This window comes from Mytilus edulis, chromosome 6 (assembly GCF_963676685.1).
Source record: "Mytilus edulis chromosome 6, xbMytEdul2.2, whole genome shotgun sequence".
In the NCBI taxonomy this organism is placed as follows: domain Eukaryota; kingdom Metazoa; phylum Mollusca; class Bivalvia; order Mytilida; family Mytilidae; genus Mytilus; species Mytilus edulis.
Genome location: NC_092349.1, coordinates 64,348,479 through 64,366,490, shown reverse-complemented (window position 1 = coordinate 64,366,490; position 18,012 = coordinate 64,348,479). Strand labels below are relative to the sequence as shown.

General features: G+C 32.9%; 1 protein-coding gene across 1 annotated transcript; it reads left to right on the top strand.

Moving 5' to 3' along the window:
• The first annotated feature begins 198 nt into the window (after positions 1-198).
• Positions 199-15,579, top strand: LOC139526548 (uncharacterized). Its single transcript, XM_071321707.1, has 7 exons — positions 199-362; positions 7,410-8,079; positions 8,405-8,435; positions 9,023-9,190; positions 11,000-11,637; positions 12,376-12,427; positions 14,924-15,579. The coding sequence occupies exons 2-7, from the start codon at positions 7,417-7,419 to the stop codon at positions 15,577-15,579; spliced, it is 2,208 nt and encodes a 735-aa protein (XP_071177808.1). The 5' UTR covers positions 199-362; positions 7,410-7,416.
• The last annotated feature ends 2,433 nt before the right edge of the window (positions 15,580-18,012 follow it).

Genomic DNA, 18,012 nt, shown 5'->3' with positions numbered 1-18,012 from the left:
CAACTCGTCTAACCATCAACCCAACAATGTTAGATCTGTAAATTTGCTTTCGCAAATTGTTTTTTTTGGGGTTTTTTTTTTTTGGTTTTTTTTCGAATTTAATAATAAAACTGAATTTTGATTTTCCGCATATCAAATTCACTACGAAATGAAACAGGATTATTTCACATTTATATATACATGTATGTTAATCGATTAGACCCAACAGACATGAATATACTTAAACAATGTGGAGTGCACTGTTATTATTGTCATCTGACGTTTGAACTATGAGGAAGTACACTTAGCTGAGACACTTAGTGTGTGACTTGGTAAGAAATGTATCTACTTTGATTTGTTTTTAAACACCAGACATCATTAAGGTGAAGTATACATTATTCGGCGGTTTATGTTAAATTTAATTTGCATATGCGACTTGATTGTAAGTGAAAAGTAATATTCGAAACCTTCGTTGTTCACTTATCTCTCGAAAGCCAGTTTACAACACTTTGTTAGAAATGATATGATACTGATATCGTCATTTCCGTTTTGATAGTATATATCTTACCATTGTTAAAGTGGGTATCCATAATTCATTTGATTAATTTAAAAAAAAAATCAGCAAAAAACAATTTTGACGGTCTCTTAATATTTTCATAAACTTTAATCTCAAATGTGCACAGCAATAACAATCTATCTTTAAACAAAATTATATGAACGGAAATCTAATATAAAAGTGTTGTTTTTTCACCTTTAATTATATGCACTACAACTTATACATGAAGCCAAAATATTTGAAAACACTGATACAAAGGTTGAAGAGCAAATATAAACAAAAAAATAAAAACGTAAAACTGAATCAGAATCAGAATCGTAGCTATGCATGAGGGAGATACACATATTAAGTTCGTCTGATTTCCAATGTTTTATTACTGTTACAGCAGACTTTAAAGTTCAAATGTTCATTTTCTCCTGCAATTTCCGTAGTAATGACAACTTCGCTGGTGATACCATCGGGATTTAAAGTGGAGTAAACCAAAGTGTAACAATGCATGAAAAGAACCAATTTTACTACTAGATATGCAATTCGACAGTGTATGCTCCTCCAGTGATGCAAGAGGCTAAATTATTTGAAAATCAAAAATCTTATGCAACTATTGACCTGTAAAAACCACAAAAGGACCAAAAGTAAAGCCTGTCATTTAAAGATTACATTAAAAAAATATATAAACTAATTACCAACTATTGTTGTGCATCTCTTGTCCAATGTTAGCTTATGCTAACACGATGTTCCTTTTACAATCCTCTGCACATAACTGAACCTTAACTATAGCTGTTCCTGGCGGTAATTAAATACTGATTATTCATTTTTGAAGGTGGTTCGAAACTTCAATATTTGAAAGACTTGCCAATTTTTTTTTAAATTTCCTCCAAAAAAGGAATGGGAGGATATTTCATCCAAAGAATATTCCTTACCAAAATCAAAGCTATGCACTGTCGTTAAGAAACAAAAGGTTTCAGTATGCTTCAAGTTGTCTCAAATAATCCCAAATAAAGAAACAGGCCACTTTTTATTGAAGTTGTTTTCCATAGCAATTTTTATTAATATTTTAGTCCCAAATATTTATTATAATGTAGTGGCTATAAGTAAATGTTGCCAAAAAATGACTTACATGTCCCCGTCTTTCCACCAACAATACGGTAAGGTCCACGTTTAATGGTCGCACATTTTCTTTAAATTTTGAAACTGATATTACTTGAAAAACAAACAGTATTATTTATTTACTCACATGAAACAAACCGGGATGCGGTATTCAGTACGTATGTGAAACTAGACGATATTTATCTAAACGCACGCAAGAACACCTGTATCGTTTTAAAAGACCCAATAAATTTAAAAGTATCATTTATCAACATCTTACGAAGCACAATCATCCTATTAAATATTTAACAGCTCAACCTTAAGAAGTAGTAAATAAGCAGCCTGGTGAATCTCATTCAAAGTTTGTACGATCACGGAAAATAATTGAATTAAATTGGATTAAAAAATTACAGACAGTCTACCCTCTCGGTGTAAATGATAATATCATGGGAATTGGTAATATATCAAGAACCGATTCTGTTAACATTTTGGATATAGTTTCTAAAACTGTTCGTAAAATTCGTTCTCATGGACGTAGAAAAAATCGAAATCAAAGAAAATTTCGGACCAACCATACAAATATTTCGGACCTAATTTCTATTTCAAAAAACAACGGCAGACATTATCTGTTAACCAAGCTCTGTTCTTTATCTATAAATAAATTAAATAAAATTTTAGAGGATTGCAACACAATTTCATATTACAGTCCTAAGTATGAAATCGTTCAAATTATAATGGCATATTGTTATTCTAAACTGTTTCCCAAAATTGATCGCCCTGAAAATCATAAAAAAACATTTTATTAAAATAAAGTATGTCAATAAAGGTTTTGATTTTGTAAATATTGCCGGTATTTTCAACGACCATTCTGTTAAAGACCAAATTCCTGGATATTTTGATAATACTGAACTCCCTCTTATTTGTTATATTTACAAGAAATCTACCCGGAAATATGTGTTTAATTATAGCCAATTGTGTAAAGATGTAAATATCATTGAAAATACACCTATGTCATGTAATTGCAGTAATACACTTATGGCCCCATTTCCCATGTCATAACAGGAGACCTTAACATCGTTCGCGACCGAGAGTTAAAATCATTCCTCAGTCAAATTAAAAGACCTAAATATCGTCCCCCGTCAATTATTAATTGGAATGAGTGTCGTAATATCATCCACGACTCACTCCGTACCTACTGTTTGAAATGGGTAAAACGGGAAAAAGCTGACAAAAAATCTTTGGACTCTTTTTTTAATTCAGTAATGAAGATAGTTGATATTCGAATACCACATTTTAAAGAACATTTTACTCTTAACAACAACCATAAAAACCCTATTTCGCGTATCAAACATAAACTTAAAGAACTAGCCAAGGAATTTGTTTTTGTCCCGGCTGATAAAGCTGCTAATAATATCATTATTGTTTGACGTAAATTTTATATTGAGGTTCTGCAAAAGGAAATCACGAATTCACCAACATTCCAACTGACTTCATTTTCAGAAAACGACATCTGTAACAAACACAAACTTTTAGCTACTTCTTTACAAGCAGAACCAAATACAATGAAAGTCCCAACGATGTACTGGCTTCCGAAGCTACACAAAAAACCTTACAAATATAGATTTATTTCATCTTCAAGCCATTGTTCCACTACTAAATTGTCTATTCTACTTACCAGTACACTTGGTACAATCAAAAACCTGATAATAAATTGTTCAAATAAGACCTTTGAAAATAGTGGAATCAATTACTTTTGGAGTGTCAAAAACTCATAGGAAGTACTTGATAAATTGCATGCATATATTGGTGATTCTAAATCTGTTCAAAGTTTTGATTTTTCTACCCTATATACCACTTTGCCTCATATTTTTATTAAGAAAAAATTCACATCCCTAATTAACTGGGCATTTAAAAAGTCAGAATGCGAGTACATATGTTCAAACTCTTTTAGGTCATTTTTTAGTAGCAATAAACAAAAGAACTATGTCACTTGGACATGCTTTGATACTATATATGCGCTTGAATTTTTACTTGATAACATCTTTGTTCGCTTTGGAGATTCCGTATATCGTCAAGTTATTGGAATTCCAATGGGGACTAACTCTGCACCACTTATTGCGGACCTGTATGAGTTACAATTGATGACTAAAATTAGCAAAGACCCATCGAAACAACATTTGATACAAAAATTTAACAATACTTTTAGATATTTGGATGATATATTGGCTCCTAATAATGACGACTTCAGTATGTATACTAAAGAAATTTATCCTGCTGAACTTACTTTAAATAAAGCTAATACTAACAATGACCACTGCCCTTTCCTCGATCTTGATATATATACCATTAACGGGAAGCTTAATACAAAAATTTATGATAAAAGAGAGGATTTTTCATTTCCTATCGTTAAATAATTATCCATTTTTAGATGGTGACGTTACCTTGTCACCATCTTATGGTGTTTATATATCTCAACTTGTACTATTCGCTCGTGTTTGTAACAACGTATTAGATTTTAACGAGAGAAACTTGTGTATTACTGAAAAATTATTACACCAGGGTTTTCGATTTAACAAACTAGTCAAAACATTTACTAAATTTTATCATCGGTATAAGGAAATATTTCGTAAATATAACTCAACATGCAGACATCTTATACGTTCAGGTATTTCACATCCAATCTTTTATGGTTATATTCTTTACAAAGCACAAAAATGTCAGTATTCACCTCAAAAGCTTACAAAACCTTTAAACAGACTTATTTAGAAGGGATATAGTTACGATACTGTTGTCAGGTCATTAAAGATTGCATATTTTGGCTTTAATATTGATTCACTTATAGGGTCTTTGCATCGGAACTAAACACATTTATTTAAAAAAAAAAAACAGTTGTTGGCATGACACGGGTTATGTTCTTCTTATATATTTTATGATAGTATGATACTAAACCCCTAACGGGAGGGATTGTGCCTGATATTCATATGATGAAGACATAATCTTTCAATCAGTTTAATTGAGGTCTGGAGCTGGTATGTCAGTTAACTGCTAGTAGTCTGTTGTTATTTATGTATTATTGTCATTTTATTTATTTTCTTTTGTTTCATCTTCTGACATCGGATTCGGACTTCTCTTGAACTGAATTTTAATGTGCGTATTGTTATGCGTTTACTTTTCTACATTGGCTAGAGGTAAAGGGGGGAGGGGGTTGAGATCTCATAAACATGTTTAACCCCGCCGCAATTTTGCGCCTGTCCCAAATCAGGAGCCTCTGGCCTTTGTTAGTCTTGTATGATTTTTAATTCTAGTTTCTTGTGTATAATTCGGAGTTCAGTATGACGTCCATTATCACTGTACTAGTATACATATTTTTAAGGGGCCAGCTGAAGGACGACTCGGGTACAGGAGTTTCTCGCTACATTGAAGACCCATTGGTGGCCTTCGGCTGTTGTCTGCTCTATGGTCGGGTTGTTGTCGCTTTGACACATTCCCCATTTCCTTTCTCAATTTTATATATCAAAACAATCAAATATTTACATCAGATAATGTTCCGTATTTTTCGGTATTAATCCTGTTAAAATAATGCAAAAGTAAATGGTCCTTCAACTTTTTAATCGATCAAAAAATATGTTCCCTGCATGTTGTAAATAAGATGTCATACATTGGAATCTTTTATAATGCATCTATGATTTTCGTTTTTTCATTTTTTACAAAATTTAGGCAACAGTAGTTATCTAAAAAGAATCGATTGAGAGAAAAAGCAAGGTACCATACAAAACCCGAGGGATTCGCAAGAATCAAAAATGTGTAAGAGTTCCGCGGAACCCAGTGTCTCGCCTACTTTTGCTGTTAGTCACAGGCTCAAATAAAATGGGGAAAAATATTAAAAAATTTCCTCTAGATATTATCTTTTGATTGTAACAAGCTTCTGTCCAACTTCAGTAAAAATCAAGGATGGTTTATGAATCTAATAAATGTTTTAAAAACTTGAACTGCAGACTGTATGTAATGTTTACTGAAATAAAACTAAGTCGATTTATAAGTTATACTTGGAAAACTGGAATTAAATTTTTACAAAATTTCCTTGGAGATATTAGTTTTTGGTCATAAACAAGCTTCTGTCCAAGTTTAGTATAAATCAAGGATAGTTTAAGAAAGTTATTAAAACTTTAACACAGAGTGAATGTCATGTTAACTGTTAATGTAAAGTCCGTTTATATGAAATGATTATTTTTTTTACAGAATTTACTTCTGAATACTATCTTATGATCATAAACAAGCTTCTTTCCAAGTTTGGTAGAAAACCAAGATTGTTTAAGAAAGTTATTAAAATTTCAAAACTTTAACCACAGAGAAAATATTTGTGGTCACCGACGCCGACGACCACAACACCTACGACCGATGGTAGGATAGTATATATAAGACCCCGTTTACACTAGCAAAAAAATTCGAGCTTTACTGAGATCGAATTTTTAAGATCGATCTTTGGTCTAATGTAAACGGGAAGGATTTATCTTCAATCGGACTTAAAACTCCAGAGGTGTTTTTAAAACGATCTATCTTATTTGAATCGATCTTTTTTTTAGTGAACACGCTTAGATCGATAGCCACCGATCTTTTTTCAGGTGAATGTAAACAGATATGAAAATAAATCTGCGCATGTTTGGCGGCAAAAACACACGTGTTTCAAAACGATGGATGGAATGAGGAGAGTAAACATAGATTCCACTGTTTTGGTATTATCTTCTAAATCGATAAGTTCTATTTCTTTGCTGCAAATCCTCATATTGACCGTTCGTTTTTTAACGATAGTTAACACACATATCTTTGTTTTAGGACTCGTGATGTATGAACCAAAATAATAATTAATAAGTCCATACGAAACCGCAAAGAGCAAACTATTTTCTACATCATTTTGCAGTTCGTGCGAGATGCAGATTCTATTTTTATGATTATTTGTTTACGAAATATAAGTAATAAGGTCAGACCGGTATTTTTATGTTGTAATTTAAACGCCCTGGATTAAATAAGATCGATCTCGATCAATCTTGCTTGTACAATGTAAACGCGAACTGATCATTTTAAGATCGATTCAATTTCGTACAAGTCTTAGACCCCGTTTACACTGGCAACGAAATTGAATCGATCTTTATTTGAATCGATCTTAAACAGACCAGTTCGCATTTACATTGCACAAGCAAGATCGATCGAGATCGATCTTATTTAATCCAGTGCGTTTACACTACAACATAAAAAGAACCGGTCTGACCTTTATTTTCATATCTAAATATAACAAACAACTGAAAAAGATCGATCGCGATCGGTTAAGCGTTTACACCAAAAAAAAGATCGATTCAAATAAGATCGATCTTTTTAAAACCACCTCTAGAGGTAGACTTTTTAAGTCCGATTGAAGATCGATCTTACCCGTTTACACTGGACCAAAGATGGATCTTAAAAGGATCGATCTTAGTCAAGATCGATTTTGTTTTGTCAGTGTAAGCGGGGTCTTAGTCTTGCTTTTGCGACAAAAGTCGCAAGCTCGACAAAAACAGTGAATATACTTCATTGGGACCGATGAAATTGATGTGACTTTCATACAGTTGAGAGGTTTAGCTAGCTTAAAAGCAGGTTTAATCCACCATTTTCTACATAAAAAAAATGTCTGTACCAAGTCAGTTTGACAGTTGTTATTCATTCGTATGGTGTGATTGAGTTTTTGGTTTTGCCATTTGATTAAGATTTTCTTTTTTGAATTTTCATCGGAGATCAGTATTTTTTCTATTCACAGTGACTCAATGAACAATCCAGAGAGAAAGAATTATTTGAGATTATTGACATTTTGTTTTGGGCAAACCCAGGATGTTATTAGACAGCACTTTGAACGAGTAGTTTTGGATAAGATTACATTTTCGAAATTTTTAGAAAACTACAGACATGAACTCCTCCATAGATATATCATTGATACACCTTGTTGTGGGTGTACAACTTTTAGAAAACAATCACGATTAAATAAACTGAGACAACGACAGTTTGAAGTACTGTATTACATCAAAGGGAAACCAACTAAGGGCCATTTCAAAATTGAAAATGGTGTTGTGTTGCAACATTGTATTTGCAGATATTTACTAAAAGACGATATAGATGTGTCGGTGCTAGATATAACTCTTACATGTGCTATTGTTAGAGGGTGTTGTGATTTGGATGAATCTCAAGTTAAATGGCTGAACAGTTTGCGTGATGTTCGAAACAAACTTGCTCACACAGCAGAAGTTTCTGAAGATCAGTTTCAAATACAATGGGATATCCTAGAAACAGCTGTTATTGGCTTGGCCGGGGATGCTGGAGAGTTCTTAAAAAAAGAACAAAAGAAGCAAATTCGGTTGATTCAGGAAGAATTTTCAACGGATTATCTCAAAGATATTCTTCAGGAGACAGACACTTTTAGGATGACTCGCAGTGTAAGAATTATCTTAGATTTTCATCAGATCTATAATTCTACCCACTTATTTGCAATGGAGCATTAGTATAAGATGTAAGCTTCTCATATCTGAGGGGCGTCAGCACTGAAAATATGTGACGACTACATCTGATTTACATAGTAGTAAAAAAGAATGTTTTATTTTTTTCTCATTTTCTTAAAAGATTAACTAGTTTTGCTAAATCAGAAAAAATATAATTATCTCTAATTTTCCAAATTTAGTATAACTTTCAGAACCGGGCTAATATCGAAGTACTGACAATGATCTACAATGTATTACCTCAACTTGTATTTTATTTTTGTAGCTTAAACAGACACTTCTGGAACTAATAGATGGTAAGCATAAGGTGTAATAGGTTTAATTAAGTCATATTTGTTTAAGGAAAAATATTTTTGGTAAAAGACTTAATCCGATGACATATATGAAATTATTTTCAATTGGACATAAAATAAAGCTGAGCAGCAAGGAAAGACGCTCCTGTTTTGTACGACTGAGACACCGAAATGTGTCCAAGACTTCTTCGCCGAAATGTTTTGGACGTCAATATGGCTGCATTTGACTCTAATTACAATTAACAACAGTGGACAGCAAATGTAGTATTGAATTCCCAAAATTATTTTATTTGTTATATCTTTTAAAAAAGGGGGTGAAAGATACCAGAGGAACAGTCAAACTCATAGATAGAAAATAAACTGACAACACCATGGCTAAATAAGAAAAAGACAAACAGTACACAAAACACAACAGATAAAACTAAAGACTAAGCAACACGAACTCCTCCAACAACTGGGTGATCTCAGGTGCTCCGGAAGGATTAGCAGATTCTACTCCACATGTGGCATCCGTCGTGTTGCTCATGTTATCACAAACCCGGTTTACGATTGCCTATCATTATAACTTCGACATACATTATGATTTTCAGCGGAAAATGTGGTTTTACCAGCTATTCACGTAGCCGACAAAGTCAGTGCACTCAACACAGCCAGTGAATCGGTGGGTATGATTCGTGGTCAGTTTACGAACAGTAGTTGTTGGCGTGTTGGACAGAATTTTATCATGACAGTTTGGCACGGTATAGAGCAGCAGATAAGTAAATGTCTTTATATTACTATGGCGACAACTGCATTCTATAAAACAAGTAAAGTTATAATGAATTACATATATAATTTTATGAAAATAACATGAATAATGAATAGTTTAATTGCACACATCTTTGTCATTGAGTATATTGTGGATGTTTAACTTACTGAAAATTGTACCACATCTCCTTGTTTAATTAACAATAAATATTCTGCAGTAAATATTCTGTAGTAAACCAAGTCGGTTATGAGCTCTACAGAGCTCATGTTTACCTTGTTGAATTTTACATATCATGCCCGACTCTAAATAAAATATATTTACTTACTTACTTACAGTGACTTGACTGTTAGTGTTGCTCTCCACCAATTGCAACTCATTCAAAATTTTGACCAAATTGCAATTTGTTTTATAAAATCAAATTGTTCAACTGGTCCGAAATTTGAACCAACTGCTGTAGAAAACCACAGCCAAGTCATGAAAGTGCAAGGTGATAAAATAAAACATACTTACAATCCTATAAGACTTTAACTCCACGTTAATGATGTTGTGACAAAATTAGTTTATCAGTTTGTATAGTTATATTATATTCATTTCCATTCCATTTTCTTTCTAAAAATATTTATAAGAATCAGACATTAATGGGAATTAAAACATTTCATATTCAGTAAAATATGTGTAAAATTGCAATATATGTTTGTAGGAAGTTTCCATGGGGGGAGATAATAACTTTTCTTTCAAAAAGTCTTTATTCAAAAGAATAATATTTTAGGTTATCTCCCCTGAAAACTTATCAATAGCATATTTTTATTTCACACATATTTTACTGAATATATGATGTTTTATTTAAAATGATATCTGATTCTTATAAATATAGAATACTTTTAGAAAGAAAAACTATATGAAGGCTTAGTTTGGACAATTTTTATAGCAATTCAAAATAAACAGTTCCTCTTCAGCATGGAAATGACTATAACATGTATAATATAACTATACAAACTGATAAACTAATTTTTACCGACCGTGCAAGGGCTGTATAGCCAGTCAATGTCGTTAAACACTTCCATTTGATTAAACTAATTTTGTCACAACATCATTAAAGTGGAGTTAAATGCTTATAGGATTGTAAGTATATTTTATTTTATCACCTTGCACTTTCACATTTTGACTGAACAATTTGTTCAATATTCTGACCAGTTGAACCATTTGGTTTAATAAAACAAATTGCAATTTGCTCAAAATTTTGAATGAGTTGCAATTGGTGGAGAGCAACACTAACAGTCAAGTCACTGTTAACTGCTATATAATTATTTTGTCTCCGAAAGATTTGTCGACCTGAATAGAAAACCTTCATTTATCTAATTTTTAAAAATACAGCAAAATATTTTTTTGTTTTTGAACACTTTTATACTTCATAAAGTCAACTGTAGTATACCGGTGTTCAAAAGTAAAAAATCAATTGAGAAAAAAAACAAATCCGGGTTTCAATCCAAAACCTAGGGAACCACATCAACTATAAGATAAAAACAAAGGAACAACAGGCACACCGAAGAAAACAAACGCCATCACACACATAAACGAACTATTTGTTAACAACTGCCATATTCCTGACTAGGTACAGGACATTTGAAGAAAAAAAGGTGGGTTGAACCTGGTTTAAAGGCATATTTCATGTCTATTCTACACTCATTTCGTACAAAGATAAACACAACAGTTGATTTCAATCTGATCTCCTTAGACCACGTGTAGACATCGACTAATATTGGCTTAGTGATATATGAATAATGTTATCGGTTATATTTTGTCAAATTCTTACTTGTAGGAGGTCATGATAACAAAATGAATGAGCATAAGTTGAAGAATATGACCGTAGAATTCTACAACAAGAAACGGTTCAATATCAAACCATCTATAGTTTATGAGAGCAAGGAATTGGATACCGTTGTTTTACAGATAGATGCTGCAAGCAAAAATCTTCCCCCACCTTTTACAAAGTTTGCCATTGTTGTTATAGAGAAGGACGATGGCGCACTTGTTCATTTGATAGCATATAGTGAAAAGAAAGAGATTCATTTTGATGTTGAACTGTGGTATCAAAGTCTTACTCGTATACAAAGTCTAAAAGAATTTTGTGCTTCTAAATATAAAATAACTGAAAACTATGACAACGATTACAAAGAACTACGTCATAAGAACAGGATTGTTGTCACGTGCCAATTTGAACATGGAGCATCGGGTTGTCCCGGGCTAATGCTTACTCATAACAATAATGAACCGCATGTTGTTTTGATGTTTGCCAGAGGATTTCCAAACTTCTATTACAGACGGAGCTTTGCAAGGGAAAGACGAAAATTCCCTAGAAGCAAACTTTTTCAACAAGGAATAAGTCTTTGTTCCATCTACAATGATATTAAGACAAAGAATCCACAACTTTGTGAACAAATATTTGAATATGAAATGGTATGTTTGTTTTAAACTTTAAGTAAACAGATTATTGAGTACCAAGAGCAATTAAAGATTTATTGTGGTATAATTCAAACAATAGCAGTAAAGTTATCAATAAAAGAAACTACTTGAAGCAAAATCAAAAGAACAGAAACGTACCAGAGTAATATTGATTAGAATTTAAGAGGCATATAAAACTGTTACAATTTTTAAAATATAATATCCTACCTCCTGAGTAAGTTTTCTATGTTGTGTCTTGTGTATACTATTATTTGTCTGTTTGTGTTTTTTTCTTTTTTAGCCAAGGCGTTGTCAGTTTATTTTCGATCTATTATTTTGACTGTCCCTCAGGTATTTTTCGCCCCTCTTTAACTAGCCCGTCATATTTCCTACTCCTTCTTAGAGAAGTTCTTGCAGTTATTAACATTTGTGTTGAGTTTTTACTCCTTGAGGTATCACCAGCCTAGTAGTCAGCACTTCTGTGATGACATGAATTATCATTGATATTGTCATAATTATAAATTAACTGCTTACAAAACTTTTTATTTTTGAAATACTAAGGCTTTTCTTCCTCAGGAATAGATAACCTTAGCTGTATTGGGCAAAATATTTTGGAATTTTTCGTCATCAATGCTCTTTAAATTCGTAACTCATTTGGCCTTATTAACTTTTTGTATATGAAACGCGCGTCTGGCGTAAATACAAAATTTTAATCCTTGTTTATATAATGAGTTTATTTTAATTTATTTACAGTACTGTAAAGCTTTACCTGCAACACAAAACAAAGGAGAAAATAATCATGAGGGTATGTAAATTATGATAATAAGGAGGGGATGGCATGATTGTCAATTAGACGAGTGTTCAATGGACATCAAATATCGTAAATGAAAACAATTATAGTTCAATGCAAAACCTCAACATGGATAAAAAATATTTTAAACAAAGTAGACAATTAAAGACCCCGACATGAAACAATTTAAACAATTCAAATCAGAAAACCAATGACCCGACTTGGGCCTATAATAAACATAAAACAAATAAGACATACAGCAAACAACGATAGACACCAAACTTGAAGTTCCTGGCTTTGGACTAGAACGTATAGAATGCTGCGTAGTTGAATAAATTTGTAAACGTTTAAAGCTAATATAGAGACCAAATGAAAAAGATATTTCCAGTTATATTCCACTGTATGGCCTTGTCAATTAGCAATGCAAAGCAAGCTTTAAAATGTTCCGACATGATAACATGTTATCCACTATAAAGGAGAAAACAACGACCGGATTTATGAATAAAACAAGAATGTGTCCATAGTACACGGATGCCCCACTCGCACTATCATTTTCTATGTTCAGTGGACCGTGAAAATTGGGGTCAAAACTTTAATTTGGAATTAAAATTTAAAAAATCATATCGTAGGGAACATGTGTACTAAGTTTCAAGTTGATTTAATTTAACTTCATCAAAAACTACCTTGACCAAAAACTTTAACCTGAACTTCGCACTACCATTTTCTATGTTTAGTGGACCATGAAATTGGGGTCAAAACTATAATTTGGCATTAAAATTAGAAAGATCATATCATGGGGAACATGTGTACTAAGTTTCAAGTTGATTGGACTTCAACTTCTTCAAAAACTACCTTGACCAAAAACTTTAACCTGAAGCGAACGGACGCACAGACGGACGCACAGACGGACGAACGAACGAACGGAGGCACAGACCAGAAAACATAATGCCCCTCTACTATCGTAGGTGGGGCATAACAATGAATAATACACAGTATTAAACGACAGCCACTAAATTAACTGACTTGAAACAGGTACATACATAATGTGGCAGGGTTTTAAATATTTGCGGGCATCTAACCCTCTGTACAACAAACATACTGTATGCATGTTTACACAGTTTTGACTGATGGATCCTAATCATTGTTTCATTAACCTGTTATGTATGTATGGATTGCTTATCCAATTGTGTGAACAAAACGGAATTTTAAACAATTGTCGAATAAGTGGGCGGTTTAGCAAGCTATAAAACCAGGTTTAATAAACCATCTTCACTCGTACCGTTGATTTAAGGCATTTGATTTTGTTAGTTTTTTATGACTTCCACCTGGACTTTGGTATTTTTGTTTAACGTTTTCCACTAACTAGGGACATTGGTGTAACAGCACAACATAACATTTTTGAACTGTGTATAGATATAGGAAGATGTGCGGGTGTGAGTGCCAATGAGACAACTCTCCATCCAAATAACAATTTATAAAAGTAAACCATTATCAGATTATAGGTCAATGTATGGCCATATAACACGGAGCCTTGGCTCACACCGAACAACAAGCTATAAAGGGCCCCAAAATTACTAGTGTAAAACCATTCAAACGGGAAAACCAACGGTCTAATCTATATAAAAAATGAGAAACGAGAAACACGTATAAATTACATAAACAAACGACAACTAGATTCCTGACTTAGGACAGGTGCAATCATTTGCAGCGGGATTAAACGTTTTAATGGTACCAAACCTTCTCCCTTTTTCAGTACCAATAGTATAACATCACAACATAAAAAAACACAAGACAAAATATCAATTGGAAGGAATCAAAAAACGTAAATTAACACACTATGAACGAATAAATTTGATCATTGTTAACATGTGTCGTTCCAAAAATGTCGGTCAGTAATCGTTAATTTTAACAATTTCCAACTTTATGGTGTATGATTTCACAAAATCAAATATTCTTCCTATATATTATTTTGTGTGTCTTTAATGTTGGAACGGTTATCTCCTGGTAAAGTGCTAAAACCATGACTGAATCTTCGCTCGGGACAAATGTTTTCAAATAGGAATTTACTGCTTCTCCTTATTGACGGTGGATTTAGGTACGCGAATTGTATTGTGAAGGCTTTCTACGTAGGGACTTTCAGCTAGCATGATGAAAGTAACGGATTCATCCGATATAGAGTTCATCTAGTATAAAGTAGACTTGATTTATATGACGTAAAATAATTATATACCGGTCCCGTTGTTTTGAGCCCAATAACAACGCTTTTTTTCCCGTAAATTTTTCTAGCGCGTGTGCAAGATTTTGTATCATTCATTCAAAGTTACTTGAATGAACATTATCATTGAATCCACCCGTGTAATTGATAATGAGAATACGGTGTAATCGATTAACAATTTGTATTATAAAGTAGTATATTTCTTTTAAAGCTATGATAACCCATTACAATCCGTGTACTTTAGCACATGTGATAATAATAGATTAATTAATGTAATAGATAATTATTTTTTTCAGAAATGAAAATACATGCAACCGAACCGGATATTGAAGATATTTCAAGTGGGTTTATTCCAGCTAATACTGAAACCATCCAGAAAAGTATATGTGAATTGCACAAGGAACATAGAAGCTTTTTCTGTTGTTCTCACGAATCAATCATTTGTGTAGAATGTGTGTGTAGTAACCATATCAAATGTCCAGATATACTAACTGTGACTAGAGCAGCAAAATATGGGTTGTCTACCTTGGTAGATAGTACGGAGCAAACGCTAGATGGATTGAAGAAAAATGTCGATTTCCTAATGCAAAAACAAATAACAATTCTCAAAAAAATAGACAAGCAGTGTTGTACGATAGAGAAAACTATGCAGGGAATTGTAGAAAATCGGACCCTTCATATCGAAACCGAGGCCAAAAAGGATTTTCAAAGAAAACGGTCGCTTTGTTTCAATCACGTGAAAAATATCACACGAGAATTAAATGAAATCAAACAAAGTATTGTTTATACTTCACAAGACCTTCAGAATAATAAGAACATAGAAAAACAAGATCGGGCATTTTGCCAGTTGCACGACATCAAGATGGAGTTAGAAAGAATTAAAGACCTTATAAATAATATTCAACGCAAAGTATTTCAATTTGATTGGATTTCAGAATTAAAAAACAAATAGAGAATGTTTAATTGTGATTTTGACTTTTTGCCGGACTGAAAACAATTCATGATCAAAAGATAATAACAGTCAGGAATCAGATTAAGACAGAGATCTTTAGATTTCATTTCATCTTTTAGGGAGAATAACCGTAAAATGTTTATAACTTGATAATACAAAAATAAAATAAATCCGCAATTATCTATTGGTTCTTTCAAAGTCACTCAGATATATATCAAGCCTCAGCAAATGTAATTCTAAGAGATCTGCTCGAAGGATTATACTGGTTGGGGTTGATATGGTGTGAAAAACCTCTGCCAGGCGCGTAGCTCCCTATACGCTAACACGCAGTTGCGTGCACATCGATTCGGCAAGCAAAAAAAAATAATGCCAAAATAAAAATTTATAAATTAATTATGGTTAAAGGAAACACATATATTGTCACTTTTTTAATTGATGAACTGTCATTAAATAACGGCATTTCAAAATAAACGTTTTATTGGAGATCATGTAAAAATCGGACAGTAACTAGTATCTTTTGCCAGATTTGAATTTATTATACTCATTCTAAGACGTGTAGTTTCGGAGCACATTTTACAGAGTACGGCTTATCTGTTTGCGATGCGATGTACCAAACGACCATTAGATTTATCGAAACCCTTTGATATTATTGAAAATATGCCGAGGCGATGTATTCGACAGACTACCAGAGCCAATCACCATGAAAACACGCCAAAACAGCACTGGAAAGTCTCATTATATTTTGCCTTTATACACGTAGACCATATGATAATGGAATTGGAGAGTAGAGGGTATTATCAGAAAATAGCTTCTTTGTGTCGTATCTGCTTCCTCGTGTTGTAGGAAATATAACCAACGAATAATTCTCAACATTGTCTGAGACATACAAAATGACCTGGCATGTATTTGGCGGACAATTTCAATCTGGAGGTCGCTCGATGGAGAACACGTACGCTGGTTTATAACATCTCGCGAGTGCTACCATGCAGATCTATCAGTGTATTAAGTCTGTTGAAAACAAATGTACGATCAACAATTAACAACGACAGGTTATTATCGCTAGCATTAATGCATATTGATCGGGATTTCAGCGTGAATGTTGACAAAGTAATAGAGAAGTTCGTTTCTGCTTAGACCCGAAGAGCAGATTTTGGTCAATGTTGAGTAAATTCTGTAATTCAAAAATGTGTTGTTTATGTATTAAATTAACCATGATTTACTCTATTCAGAAGATTGAAGTATTAATAGTTTTACGTTCATAAATTGTTTATAAGTCCTATTTACATGTAGCTCCTCTTTAAACCGTCTTATGACCGAAAAACGAAAAAAAAATTCTGCATTAAAGGGTCCCAAAATTTTTTCGCCTCGCTCCGCTTGGCGGTAGTTGCTTGCACATTGTTTTCTTCTAGCTACGCCCCTGTCTGCACTACACATCTCTTGATTATAAAGCAATGTTTAGAGTCATCACATAACTTTATGATGAGCCTCACAAAATGTCGTGTTTCATGTCACGTATTACTTGATTGCATATCTACAAACACTTGAATGTCCTTGAATGCGATTGATCCGATAGATTTACATTTGTTTGCCTATCAGTATGCTGTCAAAACTACTTTTACAATCGATTGCACTGTGAAGTATAGATAAACACAAATGGAATCCTCTGGCTCCAAGAAAGTTATGTTTAAGCAAATCAAAAGTAACAAGTGTTTACTAGTATAGCTGGAAATGATGAACTGACAACGCCATGGCTAAAAATGAAACAGAACACCAGATAAAAAAATAATACACAAAACACAACATAGAAAACTAAAGACCAATACGAATCCAACCCAAAAAGGGAGTGATCTGAGGTACGTGATCCGGAAGAGTTGCTGTTGTGTTGCTCATGTAAGAACTTCTTTTCTAGAGGTAAAAACTGAAAACAACATGTTAAAAATGCACGTCCTTCAGTGGTGCTTTTCTGGATTTCTTTATCAGGTACGCTTAAAGAGGAATATTTGAAAGCCAGGGAAGTACTTGTAAGTACCAAAACAGTTTAAGATCTATGAGACCAAAGAACCATATTTGATACATAAACTTAAAAACTGACTCACAAACTTTACAAAAAGCATTTCGGACTTGAAAGAAAACGAAAATCAGTTACAACAAAATATTCCTAAAGTTGAGCCAAATCGGACTAAGGTCGCATGTGCTTACTGTTGAAACCCGTAGTATTTTGAATGGTTTCAACATTTTAAGAATAATTTGTTTACAGAAACGTTTTAGCAATATCTTATTAAATAGTATATGTGTTATATAAGGTCTTCATAAGGCTAAACAAAAATCATTTCTATTAAAAAAGAAAAATTCGCCAATTAAAAAAACAAATATTTTTGATTTCTACTGTATAGAGAGTGAGTACTATACTATAGTCCAAAAGCCAATTATCAG